Consider the following 21,659-nt stretch of genomic DNA (forward strand, 5'->3'; position numbering starts at 1 on the left):
CAATGTTTGATGAAAATGCTCTAAAGCACCATGCGATTCTGGATGATAAGCACTTGACCTATACTGAGCAATCCCTAATTGGTAAACGACCTGCTGAAATAAACCTATGTTTTCTATGTATTGTGTGCGATTTTGTCCCATGTACATTTACTTCATATCCTTCCATTTTCTATGAAATTTGAACCCTGGTAGGACTGTACAGACTTAGGAAGTCCTACTTATGTGAAACATTTTATAAGAGCTGTGAAAATAGCTGGTGTCTTAATACTCCTTAACGGAATAGCCTCAGGAAAGCGAGTTGATGTACACATGATTGTCAATAAATACGCATTTCCAGTCTTGGTCTTTGGTAAAGGTCTAACGCAATCAATTAGTATTCGGCTGAAATGTTCTTCAAAGGCTGGAATTGGCAGAAGTGGTGCTGGTGGTATTTTCTGGTTAGGCTTACCAACAACCTAGTATATATGGCATGATTTGCAGTATTGTGTGACATCATCCTGAAGTCTGGGCCAGTAGAAATGTTGCAAGATCTTAAGGCAAGTCTTCGTTATACCTAAATGTCCGGCCAAGGGAATGTCATGGACAAGACCAATAACTTCTTGCCTATAGACTTTAGGCACCACCACTTGGTATACTACTCCCCATCCCTCCTCTGGAATAGCATCAGGGGCCTCCATTTCCTCATTGAATGCCGTCTTGAAGGAACATGGTATAACTAGATTGAGTATCATTATGTGCAACACCACACCAGCCCATCATTAACCTATTATTTCTTTCTGAAACCTGGCCAAAAAAAGATATTGTCTGCAGAAAAGTTTTGTAAGAGGATGACCATAGTTAAATTTCCCTAGTTTGTGAAACACCAATGAAGATTTTTGTTAAGAAGTAAAATTGTTTGCACAAAAAATTGACACAAGCCTTAAACATGAAATAGTTAATTAAATAAGAGAATGACAAAGGCTGCATGATACAACGGGATGATAAAAGAATATTATATTACCACCAAAAGTTTTACAGTTGTATAAAACCATTGATTGTATAGATATACTGGTGCAAAAAAATTTGCAAACACTTCAATATATTATTGTTATCTGGGTGAATCTGTTCAGTTTGCATTGAAATTCTGATTAAATTATTTTTATTTGCTTCTCGCTGGCAAATTTTGTCTTTTTTGGTATGGATGAATTGGAATATAATAAAAAAGGAATTTCAATACATCATTTAATACAAGTTTGGTTCATGTGGTACGGAAACATTTACAGTTCCTGCATCATTGTCATTACATATGCTACCTTATCAGTGTGAAAGGAGGATTTTTTTATAAAGAATCATTCCTATACAATTTCAAATTAATGAACTAAGTAGTTTCAAAAGAGGAGAAATTTAATAATTTGAAGGGGAGAAGACGTTCTAAAATTGACAAATCAGATTTCAGGATTGCATCTATCAGCCAAATTTTTTATCTACTTGGAATGAAATAAGTAGTTAAAAAACCTTTCATATATTATTCCTACCAAGATTTATTCAAATTGGCAGTGCAATTTTAGAGGAAATCATTCCAAAGATTTAACAGATGCTGCACACCAAGTGATGGCAAAATATCACATCAGTCCTTTGGACGAGGTGAGCTAAAACTTGATTTTTATGGAACCTTATTAATGACTATTAAAACCAAGAGTTGCACGAGATGTCTTGTAAAGTATACACCAACTCGTTATAAGACAATGGCAAAATAAATCAATCAACTGTAGTCTAATAAAAATTCAAAGTATCATCAAACAGGAAGTGAATGCCATTCAGATCTAAAAAAAAAAGCTCATACAATACAACTAAACATTATAAAGTTCCTGATCTTATATCTAATCATACCTTCAAACAAAAGCTGTGAATTAAGTAATGTAAAATTTTATGCTCACTAGGTGTACAAAATTTAAAGGTATTGTCAAACAGGAAGTAACTTCATGGCAGATATGAAAATTGCCTGCATGGGTCAACTCAACATTGTAAAATTCCTGATCAAATATCAAATCATTCCTTAACATGGAAGCTGAGAATTACGAAATGAAATATTCCATGCTCAGTGGGTGAAATAAAAATTCAAAGTATCGTCAAACAGGAACTGACTGTGCAGCCGATCTGCAATTGCTTAAACAATTTTACTTAACACTATGAGGTTCTTGACCAAAATATCAAATCATGCCTTCAGAAATTATAAAGGATATTACAGATGGACATCTGTATACTTTATTTCAAATATAAGAATCTTTTTTGCACAGTAAGTTTAAAGGGGCATTAGCTACGAGATATAACAAAAATTAGAATATGATTTTTTGTTTGTTTTGTTCAATCATTAACGAAAGTGAAATAGTGAAATAATAATTCGTATTTAGCAGCCAATTTGGTTCAATTTTGTCAAAATAAGCTAAGAAACATCGCTGATGAATTATTCACTTGCAAGTGAATAATTCGACCTCATTGAATCCGTATTCATGCAACCTTCAATTTAACCTCTTAGCTGGAGATGGGTTACGCATGTTTTCAGATATTAAAAGAAAAAAAATGTCAACATTGAAAGTGAAACAAGGACGAACCATTTGGTTGACTGATTCGATCCATAAAAATCATACTTATACAGGTAAAAACGATGATAAACATATGTTTAACCTACAATACGAAATCAAACAGACCTAGAAAAATCCAATTGCAGGTGGTCGCTATCTGTTTATATTTACATGTATGGTTATATGACTGTCGGCAGTCTTCTGAGGTCGCCCCGATGGTTAATTAGATGACGTCCAGAAAAAATACACACAAAATGATGTTACATATTAAAGTGGCCATGCATTGTTAATTATTTATTTAAGACTTTTTGTAATTTGGATATACGTTTTAGTATGCTATAAATCAAACATGAGCATTTGAGTCAAATCGGTGAACATGAATTTGACAGATAATGTCCCTTTAACTAAGTAGTTCTTGACGAGTTTGCATACCATGAATTGAAAAAAAGCAAGAAAAGTCGCACTGCCAACTAAAGCCCAAGGTCCTATAAGTAATACTGTATATATCATCCCATAGACCAATATAGCAGGTCCACCAATTAACAGAGGTCCAATGGCACAGGCATCAAACAAACGCTGAGCATCATTACTACAAATGTTGACAAGCTAAAATGGATTGAAGATTATATTTCAAACATTTTGTTACTAGTAATTAAAATTAGTCTACAAAAAAATTAGGAAAACTGTATTAGCTATGAAAAAGACTTATTTTCATTTATACAATGTAATTACTTTACTTATCTTTTTTAGCACATTAAAAAGTATTTTTCGAAAATAAATAAATGGAAACATGGTAAAATTTCTATGAGACAGCAACTCAACAATGTAATGGAGCCAAATTTTCATACCTTCAGAGGTATTCATATAACCTTCAATAATTAAAATGTCCCTCAAAATAGAACAAGTTTTTTTTCCATTATTTCTCTATTTCAGATATGTTTTCTTTTAATAATTTATATGGTAACCAAGTAAGGCAAATCTCATAATCAATGAATATATATATATATTCTTTTAGGACAATTACCTCTCCAACAGTCTTGTCTTTTAAACCTTTTAATTTCAATATTTTTTTATACAGAAGACTTAAAGCTCCTCCCCTCATTCTAACACCTGTAAAAAATTAACATAAAAATCAAGGAATACCAGAAAACTAACATGTCAGCAAGCACCCCTCTCGCACCATTTTGTGTGAGGTCCATAAACAAATAATTATGACTGATGCAAACAAAGCAATACATGGTGACCGATGAAATATTTTTGAAACAAGGAACCAATTTAAAATAGTATATTATACCTTTAAATAAAATTTTGTTAAAATTCTATCATAAAACCCATGTCTAACACTAAATTTATGATTTTATTTTTTTTACAAAAACTAAGTTTTTACCCCAATTGTATATTCAATCTTTACGTAATTGGAAAGAAGTCTACCTTTTATAGGTACAAGTATTGTGCTCAAAAGTTATGGAAATCAGTCGAGGCAATTTTGACTTGTGGCCGAACATAGAAGTGCTGACAGAGGAACAAGACAGACTGATTACTTTAGGGAAGCACCAACTAGTCGACAGGGTCCTAATTAACATGTAAAATAGTCTATTTGTATCATAAGAAGTTGATGTAACTAGAGTTTGAGATATAAATATGTAAAAGGTACTGAAACCTTCATTATTTCTGTGAATGGATGCTCCACTTGATAATGGTTGTAATTCTAGATTGAAGAAAATACAAGTATTTATATAATGAAATATTTAAATTTACTTGCATGGGGACATTTTAAGGTTAACTAAGTTTAAAAATATATTCAATAAAATTGAAGTTAACCAGCTTTTCAGCATTATTAAATGGTGTGACTTACCAGTTTTGTAATTGAGACCCCAGCTAAAAGCAAGAAGCATAGCCCTACAAAACTCCATTCCAGATATGGCCGCAACTAATGACATACCATAGCCCAGATTCATCTGACCCTTAGATAGGTCACTTAGTAACTGATGCATAGCAAATGCCTATTAAAACAAGCATACAACTGAAGTTATGCAATCCTCAATAATATTGTAAGTATGCTTAATCCATAAATTTTATTTTCAAAGCAAAATAAAACAAACAAAAAATGACTAAAAGAAACAGTTTGATACAAATTCAGAGAACAGCAAACAACGTTTTGGATAAACAGGTTACATTTCATATCTAGTTTACATTCATTAAACCTGCTTTTAGTTGTGTTTGAGTCATATTAGAGTTATGTTTCATCAGAATCAAATTTTGAAAAAACACCAAAAAATGTCAAGATTTAATTTGAAAACTGAACAACAGATGACATAACATTAATAATTAACCGATGCAATACATGCAATTGAACTGACAGTGTTACTGTTAAGAATGTATTCTACTTTTTGTATACATTTATACATACAGGAGCAGCAAAGATAAATGATACACACAAGGTGGTGGCCAAGGCTCCAATAATCACTCTAGTTCTTATGGCACTCCAAATAACTCGAGAAAACGAAGCTTTATCAGGTCCTTTCTTCTTTAACTCTTCAATCCATAACTTTTCTAGTCTTAAAAAGGTCAAGAAAGTATACAGAATTAACATCAAATTTATAATACATAATTTCAAATATTGTTACCTTATCTAAAATCGGACTCGGACTTCTTTTAAACTGAGTTTTACTGTGAGTATTGCTGTGTTTTTTTTTTTATTCCACATTGGCTAGAGGTATAGGTGAAAGGTTGAAATCTCACAAAACATGTTTAACCCCGCCGCATTTTTTGCGACTGTCCAAAGTCAGGAACCTCTGGCCTTTGTTAGTCTTGTATGTTTTTTTTAAATTTTGGTTCATTTATATGTTTCGGAGTTTAGTGTGACGTCCATTTTCGCTGAACTGGTAAACATTTTTTAGGAATCAGCTGAAGTCCGTCTCCGGGTGCGGGATTTTCTTGCTGTGTTGAAGACCCTTTGGTGGCCTTTGGCTGTTTTTTGCTCTTTGATCGGGATGTTATCTCTTTGACATATTCCCCGTGTCCATTCTCAATTCTATTTTATACAGATCTTTTTGCAGTTCAAATAAAATTTAGAATGGAACGCGGGGAATGTGTCAAAGAGACAACAACCAGACCAAAGAGCAGAAAACAGCCAAAGGCCACCAATGGGTCTTCAACACAGCGAGAAAGTCCCCCACCCGGAGGCCGGCTTCAGCTGGCCCCTAAACAATAAAGCGAAAATGGATGTCACACTAAACTCCGAAACAAATAAATGAACCAAAATTAAAAAAACATATAAGACTAACAAAAGCCAGAGGTTCCTGACTTGGGACATGTACAAAAATGCGGCGGGGTTAAACATGTTTTTATAATATGGATATCTGTCTTCAATGCTTCTGCCATTCAGCTATTCAGACAGATGTAAAATTATAGAAACAAAAAAGCTATGACTTGGATATACATTGAATTGTTGAAAATACAGTTTTATTTAAATTTGTACAATAATATTACAGTTAATATTATTATCAGTCCATTTCTGTATAAAAGCATTGCTAAAAATATGGATCCTTCCCTTTTACAAGTCTTACCTTTCACCATTGATCTCTGCTCTGTCAATATCGCTGCATCTCATATGTGCAAGAAACCCCTCCCCCTTTTTATAAAGCTTCCAGATAATAGGAGTCAGCCATGCATATGTTAACAATGAAAACAATCCAGCAGATCCTTCTGGGATCTCATCTTTTTGACTGAAATGTATATTTATATAATATGACCGAGTGTACAAACAGTTGGGTAAGCTGTTTTTTTAGGCTGTAAGATAATGTTGACTGATGTCAAAGCTGTCAATATAAAATACAACATAACTTTACTCATTTTTATTTTAAGTTCTTTAATGTACCTTTTATAATCACTGGTTGAGACTAAAATCAGGGGGTTGAATTTCTAAAAAAAAACTGGTGAAGCGGCACCCAAGTCAGACTTGAAAATGATTTTTGCTGTTTCTCCACTTCGTATGCCGCATTTAGGATTTAGATTAAAGATCAGTCAGAACGATTTATGATCTAGCAAAATCAATTCAGTATGTTGTCCTAGTACAAAGCAGGGTTACTATTCATATTGCATTAACATATTCTCATCCTGATATGTATATACTGAAATATAATTTGTAATTTAATCAATAACTTCGGTAAAACAGTTGCAACTATTTATCAATTAATACAGCCATGTATTAATATGGAGGGGTTCTTGGACTGACAGAAGTAAACCAGTAGAAACCCTCCATTGGTGAAAGGATGGACTGACAGAGGTGAACCAGTAGAACCCCTACATTAGAGAATGGACTGACAGAGGTAAACCAGTAGAACCCATCTATTGAAGAAAGGATGGAGCGACAGAAGTAAACCAGCAGAACCCCTCTATTGACTGACAGAGGTAAACCAGTAGGACCCCTCCATTGGAAAAAATGGACTGACAGCGGTAAACCAGTAGAACCCCTCCGTTGGAGAAAGGATGGACTGACAGAGGTCAACCAGTAGAACCCCTCCATTAGAAAGAATGGACTGACAGAGGTAAACCAGTAGAACCCTCTATTGGAGAAAGGATATCTGACAGAGGTAAACCAGTAGGACCCCTCCATTGGAAAAAGGATGGACTGACAGCGGTAAACCAGTAGAACCCCTCCATGGGAGAAAAATGGACTGACAGCGGTAAACCAGTAGAACCCCTCCATTGCTGAAAGGATGGACTGACAGCGGTAAACCAGTAGAACCCCTCCATTGGAGTACAATGGACTGACAGAGGTAAACCAGTAGAACCCCTCTATTGCTGAAAGGATGGACTGACAGCGGTAAACCAGTAGAACCCCTCCATTGGAGAAAATGGACTGACAGAGGTAAACCAGTAGAACCCCTCCATTGGAGAAAAATGGACTGACAGCGGTAGACCAGTAAAACCTCTCCATTAAAGAAAGGATGGACTGGCAGCGGTAAACCAGTAAAACCTCTCTATTGGACTTAACAGAAGGGATGGACTGGCAGTGGTAAACCAGTAGAACATCTCTATTGGACTTAACAGAAAGGATGGACTGACAGAGGTAAATCAGTAGGACTTACACAGAAAGGGTGGACTGAGAAACGTAAACCAGTAGAACCACTCCATTGGAGAAAGGATGGACTGACAGAGGTATACCAGTAGAACACCTCCATTTGACTTACACAGAAAGGGTGGACTGAGAGACGTAAACCAGTAGAACCCCTCCATTGAAGAAAGGACGGACTGATAGAGGTTAACCGATACCCTTTCATTTGACATCCACAGAAAGGTTGACTGATAGAGGTAAACCAGTAGAAACCCATCCTTGGACATAACATAATTTTTAACTTATCTTACATAGTTAAATAGAAGTAAAATTAATGACCCTTAATGGTAAAAGATTGTTTTGTGTAATTATGGACTTCAACTGTGTAAACAGTTTTGTAAATGCAATAATTTGAGACATGGTCAGTTTATACATTACGGATATAATTTGATAAGTTCTATATGACTGCTCTCACTTACCTTTTCTCAAATCTGATTGGTTTAATATATTTGACAGAATTTCTGTATTTCTTCAGTCCTTGGCGTTTTCTGTGCGCACTTAGATCTACAGTTGACTCACGCTGGTATTGAATCTCTAGCAAACTAAAGTAATAAGAAGTTGTTTGTTATCATGTCAATAAAGTAGATTTGTTTACCCTCAGTGTGTATACAAATTGGTGATAGTTTAACCTTTTTTAATTCTGCATTTTAGTACTTGCTATGATTTATGCTTTCTGCATTCCCTAAACCAAGGGCTTCTCATCCCTTTGACAGTTAAGGTACATACAGTTGTGTCATATTTTAATAATATTATTACTTTATGTAATATACTTGAACTTCTACAACAAAGCTAGACTATTTTTGTATGTTTCCTGACCTCTAATGGAATTAAGAATCAATATTACAAATACATGTACCAACTTGATGAAATTTGCCATTTGATAATGTGTGTATCCACAGTCATACCCTGGTTAATGATCGTTTCTGCTTATATGGATATTTTTTTGTATGGTCGTCACTGCTTATAGAGATGTTTCTTACAGTAAGAAATTAGGCATTAGTGGTAGAACTATTACATGAGTCATACATTAATATAATATCTGTAAGCTAACCACTTCTCTTGAATAGGTGAAGATTGCAGCTTGACATATGATATAAACAACTGGCTATAGTAGAGCCATGCTTCAATAGGTTTAGATTTTCAATTGCTAAAACCTAACATTTTCTATCAGTATGTGATTGACAATTGAGAAGAACTTTACTAGACAGTAGACAAGTTTTAATTTGCTGTTGCATCACAATCTCATCCTTCCTGTTTCAAGCAGAATTTCAGACACTGCTGGAATTTTATATTGTATAAACATTGATATTTTGGAATCTCATTACATCAAAAATTGAATACATTCATTGGCTCTGCAAGGAAATTAAAATGTTTTAGTCATCACTGGTGTTAAACTGATCGTGGTAACTGCATGGCGGAGGTAGAAATAGGTAAAATCGTTTTCTGCTAATTTCTCCGTTTATACGTGTTGTTTTCAAAAATTACTCAGCCGCCAGGTTGATCTGTACGGTTTTGTTATCTGTATGTATTATAAATATCATGTATTACCTCGTTACCAAAATAATAGCCATTCGAAAATTTAAGGAAGATAATCGTAACTCCAAAAAAGATAATCGTAACTTGTGGACAAATAATTGGAAAGATAATCGTAACTGTAGAATATTTCAATGTTAAAAGCTAACTACAACTAATAAATAAATTATGTTTTCCAAATTAAAATCAATCAGTACACATTTATTGGATTTATTGTAAAACGTCAAAAACAATTTGAGAAAAACATGGCCTTGTGCAATACCAAAATATAAGTATCGGCTTAAAACTGTATAGGGATAAATATTTAGTTATGTTTTAATCTATTTATATAACAAAATCAATATAAGAACTGTTAAAAACAATATTCAAAACTTTAATTACAATGTTGATTTTATTACCTTTTAGAATGAATTTAAAAAAAAAGATTGATTTACTGACATGGAGCGTACCTAAAATTGGTAAAGGTTACTTATAATTAATTTGAGAACGAGAACTATATATGTTTTGGTGATTGTGAACACCGCAAAAATAGTATTAGACATATATTGGCAGGATTTTGATGATTGTTGCTATTTGGACAAAAGTACAATACTGGTCAAACGACTTACTTGATTTTTTTTATACAAAGTAATCAGTTTAATAAAAACCGAACTACGGGAAACCTAAAGAAAACTCTTGATTCAGTTGTTTGTATTCTCCGAGTTTGTATTCCCTGTCATTTCATAATGATGTAGCTTGTGGATAAGTAGACTATGGATGACCTTGTCAAATGCTTTGAAAAAAAATGACGGTTGCTGTTTTATGCTGACCAGACATGTTGCATCTAAATTATGTTTCATTTAGGTCTTTTTTACCCGAGTTCGCTTTTTTAAACTATGCATTTATGATATAAGCTCTGTCTGATGAATTGTCATGAAGTAATCCTGTTATTCTTATAATTGTGGTATATTACTTCTATCTTAACGTTAAAGGATGTACTTAGATGAAATTAAAAAAAATCTAGAATTTAAAATTGATACTTTAAGTTGGAAGAGCATTCAATTTAGTTAAGAAACAAAATAAGCTAAAAAATATTGATAGGTAATGGAGCTCCTTTTCGAGATATTTAATTTTTTTTTAAAAGGCGGGAAAAGGCTGACTTGGACTTTTACCTTATGTTTGCATTGGTATTATTTGGGTCACAAATCGAAAGAAAAGAAATCTAGAATCTGCTTAAATTTTGGTAAACGACCTTTGATGAGCTATTGAAGTCTTATATGAAAAAAAAATGGGTGTTATGGGGCGAAATATTTTACCCTATATCGTAGGGAAAAAACTAAGGAGTCCAAACATCTGACACAAATTCCTAAATCTGACCTAAGTACATCCTTAAGCTTTATATAGGTCCAAACCGTTTCATGCAGTCAGTACTGCTGTCAGCTTCACGACTTTGTGTTAATATGTCTTCTATATGTATTTCCAATACGGCTTTCTTATTTCTCACTGGATTTTGCTCCTCAGTTCTTTTTATGTAGTAGCATCTTTTTTATCCCCAGATTTCGTGTTCTTGTTGTATGCTCTATTCTATCTTTTGATTAGCCTTCTTATATCTGCTTCTAAGCCCCCTCCCCCCAAGGGTGACTGGGGAATAGAAATATGAGCCATCTTGGTCTTCTTCCGACCGGTAGTAAGAACCCTTGCCAAAGTGGGTAGTCCGTTGTGACTTGGATGTATAAATACGCAGCCACATCCGGTCAGAATGGGGACGTTAAATCAGATGCCACGTGTAGAGAGAGTTCCACGCTCTATGTATGTTAAGAACCTTTAAAACAACTCTTTGATGAGTCCAAATGTGACCTTTTGCAAGGAAAAATTTTCCTTTCCCAACTTATCCTCATTTTCAAGTGGCAGTCCAAATTTTCCGACCTTCATCCTGACCGGCACCTATTACAGAACCTACCTATTGTATTTGTTGTTAATTTGTTCTCGTCCTGACATGCATGAAATATTTGCCACTGGACTTTAAGCAACCAGCAATCAATCAATCAATCTTATATCTGCTGTCATCAAGGGCATTCATTTTTCACGATCAGCGTTAAAGTCGAAAGCGAATCTGGTGCAGAACAATTGGCACCGTCAATGTTATAACTACCACTGGGCCGATACCTCTGTTAGTGGACTATCAGTCCCCGGGTATAACTTGACCAGTAGCCACTACTTCGGGACTGGCATTGAAATACTGATATTTTTTTTCATTGCTTATATAGAATTTGAGAAATCATTTAAATAAAGGAATATATCTCCATCATGCCAAGCTCCGATTCCTTGTTCTGATTCGAGTATACTTAATGTCCTTTATGGTTTTATCAGCTCTGCAACGTTTGCTTTAGGTTTTGGCCTCGAGCATCACTGAAGAGACATAATATGAGTTGTCGAAAAACACATCTGGTGCAGGAACATTGGTACCGTTAATCTTATAACTACCACCGGATCGATATCTCTGTTAGTGAAATGTTAGTCCCAGAGAGTACCACCAGCAGAGTTGCCAGTACTTTGGTACTTTGGTACTGGCATGCAAAAACGGATATTGATTGATTGAACTTTGCTTTTATAAAACTTTAAAAATCTTTTAAATTAAGGAATATATCTTCTTCTCCTTTAGTATACAATATACCATCAATATTTACCGTAAATTTTAACTTGTGGAATATATATAGACTATATCTACAAAGCAAAAAGTAAATTAGTTTGAGATAACCAATTATTCACTAATTCTGGTCATACTATCAAACATTTAAGCAAGATTTAGTTTTAGTCGCCGTCCCATTCAACAGGTAATATTACGATTATCACTGATAAGTTACTATTGTCATGTCCAAATTACGACCATCTGAAAGTCCAGTTACGATTATCATATCAAAAAAATGTCATGGAGTTACGATTATCTTCCTTAAATTTTCGATAGCTATTATTTTTGTAACGAGGCCATATATGATATTAAGAACACACACACGCAACAAAACCGTACAGATCAACCTGGCTGCTGAGTAATTCTTGAAAACAACACGTTTACACGGAGAAATTAGCAGAAAACGATTTTACATATTTTTACCTCCGCCATATTGGGATCGTGGTAACTGCATATACCACGATCAGTTTAACACCAATGAGTCATGCTCTACTGAAGTATTTCTATTTTCAATGTTCAATTTTCTGATCAGGTAAGGTTTAGAATTAATGCGTTAACCCTCTTGCTGCCGCTAATTTTATATAGTTGCATTTCGTTTGTGATTCACATGCCCAACATTGACGTCATTCGATATATCTAAATATTACACGGTTTAATCTTCAGTATTTTATTTGAAAGAGAAGCAGCAATGATTATAAGCTTGCAGGATTAAACATGTGAACATGTGGATCCCTCCGGCAGCATGAGGATTAGAAGGGAATACTATATTCCTTTGTAAATACTATGGATGGCTGTACATCAAAATATGAAGTAGCAAATTTACATGCCATCATTTATCTGGAACTAATTCTCATCTGTCTGCTATGTAACAATTATACCTATCTATTTTCTCATCGTCATCCGTTAATATTGATTCACGAAAATTATTTTATAATGGTTATATTCTCCCACTGATAGATTATTGTTGTATTTTGTGGAGTGGTTGTACTAAAAATGAGTTAGTAAGAATAATAAAATTACAAAAAAGGGCTGAAAGACTTATTTTAGATGATGATCCTGTTTCGCCATCAGCACCACTGTTTAAACAGCTTGGGTAGATGACAATAGAGAACAGAATCTGATATCATAAATCTGTTTTGATGCATAAATGCCTTAAGTATGAAGCCCCTGTATATTTAACTGAAAAATTTCAAGAAATGCCAGAAATAAACCAATATTGTTTGAGGAATACGTCTTACAAAAAATTGCAAGTTCCAAAAGCCAAAACAGAGCTGTATAAGAAATCTTTAATATATTCAGGATCTATTTTATGGAATAACTTACCAATATCCCTGAAAAAATCAACCTCAAGTACAAGTTCATTCAAAAAAGATTCAAAAAAATACTTGTTGGAACATTATCAAAGAAGCTGTGTAAATTTGTATGCGTAATAATTTTTCTGATAACTTGATCTTTAAATATTGTTCAATGTTGAGGTAATTTGAAAGATGTCAATACTACTAGTATATGTTCATCATGTTTACCTGTTTTAAAAATTGTATATTTCATAACAATTTCTCATTTTATTTTCTTATATGTGTGTTTTTTTTCTTATTTTGTAATTTTCTGTTTGTTATATTTCAACGTATTTCATGAGGGCCTCAGGGAAGATTAGTTTTATAGCTAACTGTGTAATCCTCTTTAAATAGAGAATAAGTTGTAGTAGTAGTCGAACATCATCGCAATCTTTGGACGGGGATCCAGGATGCCTTTCCAGTTTCTTTTCAGTCAACAACTTGGCTGATATATCTTGATCATCTTTACCAGGCATTGTTCTGAAACAAAGTACATGTAGGTATTTTACACCAAAAACTTGGCAGATATCTAAAGATCATCTTATAAGACATTGTTCTGAAACAAAGTGCACGTAGGTATTTTACATCAAAAACTTGGCAGATATCTAAAGATCATCTTATAAGACATTGTTCTGAAACAAAGTACATGTAGGTATTTTACACCAAAAACTTGGCAGATATCTAAAGATCCCCTTATAAGACATTGTTCTGAAACAAAATACATGTGAGTATTTTATACCAAAAACTTGGCAGATATCTAAAGATCCCCTTATAAGACATTGTTCTGAAACAAAATACATGTAGGTATTTTATACCAAAAACTTGGCAGATATCTAAAGATCTCCTTATAAGACATTGTTCTGAAACAAAATACATGTAGGTATTTTACACCAAAAACTTGGCAGATATCTAAAGATCCCCTTATAAGACATTTTTCTGAAACAAAATACATGTAGGTATTTTACACCAAAAACTTGGCAGATATCTAAAGATCCCCTTATAAGACATTGTTCTGAAACAAAGTACATGTAGGTATTTTATACCAAAAACTTGGCAGATATCTAAAGATCCCCGTATAAGACATTGTTCTGAAACAAAGTACATGTAGGTATTTAAAACCAACAACTGATACACCAATGATGATACATTGTAAAGGCTTCTTAATATGTAATTGATATAACATTGAATTGTGTCATCCTTTTTATAACACATATATACCTTATCTTATGCTATCTGAAATCATATATCACTTAGAGTAGCAACAAATGGACAGATAAACTCCATATATAAAAACTGCTACGACACTTTTTTTTTAATTCCATACTGATCAAGCCAATACTTATCGGGTTGTTGTCTCTTTGACACATTCCCCATTTCCATTCTCAATTTTATGTAAAGTATGACTGCCAATAAGACAATAATCCACCACTAAGAACAAAAGCGGATGTAAACAACTGTTCCTATATAGCCTTCATCAATGATCAAAACCCATACCCTATGCCTAATAGTTAGCTATAAAAGGCTCAGCTATGACTACTGGTATTTAACATGTTTGTGATCACTCGACCCTCCTCTTAAAGTGGGACAGTGATGTAACAGCACAACATACATGCAAGGACAAACTGTAAAAATCAGTTGGAAATGGCTTAACTCATCAAATCAACACGCAGCACACAAAATAACTAACAAAAAGACAAAATAAAATAGAATATATTAGCGAAAGCACGTTCTTACTCTATATTACTGCAGGAAAACGGAGTTGTGTTCCCTGACAAATATTTATTTATCTTTTCGCTAATTACTTTATCATAGGTTCAGTTTTATCTTTGGCATTAAATTTATAATAAGATGTTTATGATTGAAATCTTTTAGTAATTCAGGGATAAGTTGTTTTATTTATTAATAAGTTGTTGTACTTCCAAATTTCATATCATACCATATTTTATAAACTTTCACATAGATATATTGGAATTACTAGTATCCAGAATACCTGTCGGAAAAGGTGAAACTTACACTTTGCTGGTAAGTAAACCTGGTCTCCTGAAAAGGTTCAATTATAAGATGAATCCATATGTGAAAAGAGTATAAATTGGTCTTAGATACCTCTCTATTTTTTAAACTAGTTTACTACAAATCAGACTTATCACCGGGTTTGTACTAACATTAGCAACACGACGGATGCCACGTGTGGAGCAGGATCTGTTTACCCTTCCGGAGCACCTGAGATCCCCCCAGTTTTTGGTGGGGTTCTTGTTGCTCATCTCTTTGGTTTTCTATGTTGTGTTTTGTGTACTGTTGTTTGTTTTTCTTTTTAGCCATGGCGTTGTCAGTTTATTTTTCGACTTATGGTTTGTGTATGTTCCTTTGGTATCTTTCGCCTCTCTTTTACATTGCTAAATTAGAATCCCCATTTACTTTCGATACTTTTTCGTCTACATTTTTTATACTACTTAACACTTGTTAAATTTGCATGCTTTGTTGTATTTTGTTAATAAAAGTTTATTGTTGACGCAGCATTAGTTCTCTTTTTTAGCTCCAGATAGAGTACAAATAAAACACACGGAATGAATATAGAATGGTCGTAATAGAGTACACCTTTAAAAATACAAATATATGTATACATAAGTCTGAAAATTAAACCAAACAGTTAAAGAATTAGATTTATATGCTGACACACACATATATATATATATATATTTTGGAAAATATACTTTTTCACTTTTTTGGTCTTTTGGAAAATGTTGTTTGTGCTGTATTTAGACCCCTCTAACAAGAAATTTGTTTTGCATGCACACGTATAAAAATTGCGGTTTTTATCCAACGCAATCATAGGTTTGAACGTTGTTTTCAATTTAGACTTGTTTATATTTTTTCGTTTGGGCTTGTATTGTATTTGCCTTCGGGTTTATATGATCCGTTCATCCTATTTTGACTCCTCAAAATTCAAGAGTCTATCCTAAATTGAGGTAAATTGTATGGCTTTCCAAATACCGTTTCGATCCATAACATCACTGAAGAGACATTAATTGTCGAAATCCGGATATGGTGTACAAAAACCTTTGCACCTTTTGTTTGCGGTATACCATCTTTTCCGCAAGTTTATTGTTTTCTGTTTAGTATTAAATTTATAATTAAGATCCATTTATTACATCTGTGATCCGTTTATTTGGCAATCGCCAATGGCAGTCAGCAGGGTTTAAGAACATTTGTTGTTCGACCTGTTAGTCAAATGCTTTTTGTTAAAATATACTTTTTCACTTTTTTGGTCTTTTGGAAAATGTTGTTTGTGCTGTATTTAGACCCCTCTAACAAGAAATTTGTTTTGCATGCACACGTATAAAAATTGCGGTTTTTATCCAACGCAATCATAGGTTTGAACGTTGTTTTCAATTTAGACTTGTTTATATTTTTTCGTTTGGGCTTGTATTGTATTTGCCTTCGGGTTTATATGATCCGTTCATCCTATTTTGACTCCTCAAAATTCAAGAGTCTATCCTAAATTGAGGTAAATTGTATGGCTTTCCAAATACCGTTTCGATCCCTAACATCACTGAAGAGACATTAATTGTCGAAATCCGGATATGGTGTACAAAAACCTTTGCACCTTTTGTTTGCGGTATACCATCTTTTTCCGCAAGTTTATTGTTTTCTGTTTAGTATTAAATTTATAATTAAGATCCATTTATGACATCGGTGATCCGTTTATTTGGCAATCGCCAATGGCAGTCAGCAGGGTTTAAGAACATTTGTTGTTCGACCTGTTAGTCAAATGCGTTTTGTTAAAATATACTTTTTCACTTTTTTGGTCTTTTGGAAAATGTTGTTTGTGCTGTATTTAGACCCCTCTAACAAGAAATTTGTTTTGCATGCACACGTATAAAAATTGCGGTTTTTATCCAACGCAATCATAGATTTGAACGTTGTTTTCAATTTAGACTTGTTTATATTTTTTCGTTTGGGCTTGTATTATATTTGCCTTCGGGTTTATATGATCCGTTCATCCTATTTTGACTCCTCAAAATTCAAGAGTCTATCCTAAATTGAGGTAAATTGTATGGCTTTCCAAATACCGTTTCGATCCCTAATATCACTGAAGAGACATTAATTGTCGAAATCCGGATATGGTGTACAAAAACCTTTGCACCTTTTGTTTGCGGTATACCATCTTTTCCGCAAGTTTATTGTTTTCTGTTTAGTATTAAATTTATAATTAAGATCCATTTATTACATCTGTGATCCGTTTATTTGGCAATCGCCAATGGCAGTCAGCAGGGTTTAAGAACATTTGTTGTTCGACCTGTTAGTCAAATGCGTTTTGTTAAAATATACTTTTTCACTTTTTTGGTCTTTTGGAAAATGTTGTTTGTGCTGTATTTAGACCCCTCTAACAAGAAATTTGTTTTGCATGCACACGTATAAAAATTGCGGTTTTTATCCAACGCAATCATAGATTTGAACGTTGTTTTCAATTTAGACTTGTGTATATAATATATATATATAGAGAGAGAGAGATAATAATACAGGTAAGTTTTGGTCTTGATATAATCCCAAATCTTGAACCTCATCAAATAAAACAAAACTCAATACTCAATAGACGTGCATAGATATATATATAGAATACGAGTTATCAACAGCATACCGTTTTCAGTTTAGTGAGTTGAGCGTTAATATCGCTGGGCATTCGTTAAGCTTAAACACTGTGTCTAAACTACCCCGGCAAAAAATGTTTGGACTCAATAGTATCTAATATCCGGTACGGTGACGGGCCATCAACAGACAGAGAAAAGGTAGGATTTCTGTTTATTTATATGTTATTTTTATAATATTGAAGAATATAAATACACATATAACTATTTTCGATTGTGAGATGTAATATTTTCTACAACCGTTCTAGGTTAATGGAGAAATAAGAAAAAAGGCACATCAAAACGGTAAATTGAGTGAACCTCGACTCGAATTTGTTTAATTTCTCTTTAAATTGTGCACATTGTACGGGAAGAAAGGTACGAAAAGAAAGATATTAACATGGAGATCACAAGACTAGTCAATTTGAGCACCTCAATATCTGTATTCCTGTGCATGGAACAAAAGAAATGGGTCATGTCAAAATGGAAGGAACCGGTTTTGTCTTTGTATAGGACCCGGTTTTGTTTTGTTTTGAAACCACAAATTTATGAATAGCAACGTTAACACTGATCTGAACATTGTCCGTCGAAAGAAATTAAATATATGAGCCATATAGATACTATTGTAAAACCTTTCGTGTTAACATTTTAAACGGGAACTTTTCGAAATAGGGAGTACACATTTTTCGAATGCTATACGTATACCTTATTGCGCTTATCTTCGAACTACGTTTAAATGGAGTATTAATACTTTATAGCGTGCACTTACATTAATTCTCTTATAACATTACGATGTTTGTTTGTTTTCTATACTAGTATGTAAGGATGTAAAAATAAGAAGGTGTAGTATGATTGTGTTGCCAAATCAACTTTTATCAAAAGAGTAAATCTAGTATGCTTTACTATACTATACGCTATCTTTACAATAAATTTACTATCATTTACTCATTCATTCATTCATTGACGGACAGTCAGAAAAAAGTCTTTAGTCTATACTATTCTGCACGAATTAATCATGCATGCAACCCCACTGAATTTTTCTGGTACTATATAAACTGTGTTACACATACTAATGCGAGTTTTAACACTTGAGCACGCACATAAATATGGGAAACTTCAAGTTACCATTTGAAATAAATGTATATTACAATTATGTATTTTCAATGTGAATAAATGTTGGTTTGCAATATATTAACGTCACTATATCTACGTCTTAATTAGAACAACCTAAGTGGCCATTTACCTCGTGAAAAATCCCAATAAGCCAACTTTTCATCAGAGACCAAACGACGTAAAAGTTAGAAAATATAGGTCACTATGTGGCATTCAACAATGAGAAACAATGAAAAAGGCCCCGAAATGAAAAATGTAAAAAAATCAAACGAGAAAACTAACTGATTTAAGTACAAAACAAAAAACGAAAAAAAATATGATATAAAGCAGTAAAAGACAACCACTAAATTACAGGCTACAGGATTCGGGACTGGCACATACAGAATGGCGGGGTTAAACGTGGTAGCGCCACCCCCCCCCCCCCCCCCCCCAAAAAAAAAAAAATAAAGAAAAGTGGTATAATAGCACAACATAAGAACAAAGTGGTATAGCCGCACAACATAAGAACAAAGTGGTATAACAGCACAACATAAGAACACAGTGGTATAACAGCACAACATAAGAACAAAGTGGTATAGCCGCACAACATAAGAACAAAGTGGTATAACAGCACAACATAAGAACAAAGTGATATAACAGCACAACATAAGAACACAGTGGTATAACAGCACAACATAAGAACACAGTGGTATAACAGCACAACATAAGAACACAGTGGTATAACAGCACAACATAAGAACAGTCTGATTAAAACCAGCCCCCACTATTCACTTGCAAGTGGATAGTGGGGGCTGGTTTGAATCAGACTGATCATAAGAACAAAGTGGTATAACAGCACAACATAAGAACACAGTGATATAACAGCACAACATATGAACAAAGTGGTATAACAGCACAACATAAGAACACAGTGGTATAACAGCACAACATAAGAACAAAGTGGTATAACAGCACAACATAAGAACACAGTGGTATAACAGCACAACATAAGAACAAAGTGGTATAACAGCACAACATAAGAACACAGTGGTATAACAGCACAACATAAGAACAAAGTGGTATAACAGCACAACATAAGAACAAAGTGGTATAGCCGCACAACATAAGAACAAAGTGGTATAACAGCACAACATAAGAACACAGTGATATAACAGCACAACATAAGAACAAAGTGGTATAACAGCACAACATAAGAACACAGTGGTATAACAGCACAACATAAGAACACAGTGATATAACAGCACAACATATGAACAAAGTGGTATAACAGCACAACATAAGAACACAGTGGTATAACAGCACAACATAAGAACACAGTGGTATAACAGCACAACATAAGAACACAGTGGTATAACAGCACAACATAAGAACATAAACGATAAAAATCAGTTGAAAAATTAAAGGTTTAACTCATTCGATTACAGAGTCTGTATAAGAATTGCCGGGTTGCACTCAAAGTTGTTTGGTCTTTTTTTTTATTAAATTTTATGATGGTATACGATATAGTTATATTATATTAGAGGCGGATCCAGGGGGTTGAGAGGGAGTACGCCCCTCCTTTTGATAGCTAGAAATAATTATATGTTTTTTCACGATTTATATATAATTTTTTATTTCTTTTAAAAATCCTCGATCCGCTTCTGCATATTGCAATTCACAATTATAAACGTCGCTAAAATGTAGAACATTTGTCAATGTACGATAATCATAACACAATGGAGAGAACAGATTATTAATAAAATATTGACTATTGCATTTTTCTGGATGGCCTGAGACTATTACACTAATTTATATTTAGTATAATAGTTACAAGGAGTGGTAAAAAGATTTTTAACGCATTATTATTGTGATCCTTTACGCCGCATGTCAATTCATTTTCTAGGGCGAATCTGCATGCATATACGTTTGTCTTATTCTCTTGCTTTATAATCAACATTTAGTGTTCAGAATATTCATTTTCAAACGATCATACTGCCCCATAGGTAGAGACCGGGTCCTGCTTTGTAAAATTTTAGAACGAAACCGGGTCATACACATTGACAATCAAAGTGCTGGATAGCACCTGTGGAAAGTTTGCAACGGTAGATGTGTATTATTGCAAATAGGTTGTAGATGTGTATTATTTCAAATAGGTTGTAGATGTGTATTACTTCAAATAGGTTGTAGATGTGTATTATTTCAAATAGGTTGTAGATGTATAGTATTTCAAATATGTATTTAATCACAGCGTTGGTGTTTTTGCCTAAACCATTGTCTCATCAGTTTTATATTTCATTTGATTTGTTTTATTGTCCCATACAAGAATATATATGGTTTAGGGGTGGGGATCTCCACCGTTTACAAGTTCTCAAACAGGAGGGGGTGGGGGTTTCCCCCAGGGACTCCCCTATATTTCTTTTGATTTGTTTTATTGTCCCATACAAGAATATATATGGTTTCAAGGTGGGGATCTCGACCGTTTACAAGTTCTAAAACAGGAGGGGGTGGGGTGACCCAGAGGGACTCCCGCTATATTTCATTTGATTTGTTTTATTATCCCATACATGAATATATATGATTTTTGGTGTGGGGATCTCGACTGTTTACAAGATAAAAGCCAATTCTCAAATTGAAGGGGGGGGGGGGGGGGGGGGTGTGACCCAAGGGACTCAACCTTTTATTGTCCTGTGATCATTACTGAAGACCGCGTGTGTCTATCACTTACTC

At 33.8% G+C, this 21,659-nt stretch overlaps 1 protein-coding gene across 1 annotated transcript in view; it reads right to left on the bottom strand.

The window, feature by feature from the left end:
• Window positions 1-9,251, bottom strand: part of LOC127699226 (ATP-binding cassette sub-family C member 5-like) — a 173,856-nt gene extending 164,605 nt beyond the window's left edge. The window contains exons 1-7 of the mRNA XM_052202981.1: window positions 9,229-9,251; window positions 8,100-8,222; window positions 6,131-6,289; window positions 4,972-5,119; window positions 4,417-4,564; window positions 3,586-3,671; window positions 2,994-3,167 (exon numbers count right to left, since the gene is read on the bottom strand). Of these exons, the coding sequence (XP_052058941.1) occupies window positions 2,994-3,167; window positions 3,586-3,671; window positions 4,417-4,564; window positions 4,972-5,119; window positions 6,131-6,289; window positions 8,100-8,222; window positions 9,229-9,251 (861 nt within the window). The remainder of the gene's footprint in view (window positions 1-2,993; window positions 3,168-3,585; window positions 3,672-4,416; window positions 4,565-4,971; window positions 5,120-6,130; window positions 6,290-8,099; window positions 8,223-9,228) is intronic.
• Window positions 9,252-21,659: the final 12,408 nt, after the last annotated feature.

The sequence above is a fragment of the Mytilus californianus genome, unplaced genomic scaffold, assembly GCF_021869535.1.
Source record: "Mytilus californianus isolate M0D057914Y unplaced genomic scaffold, xbMytCali1.0.p SCAF_4, whole genome shotgun sequence".
Lineage (NCBI taxonomy): Eukaryota > Metazoa > Mollusca > Bivalvia > Mytilida > Mytilidae > Mytilus > Mytilus californianus.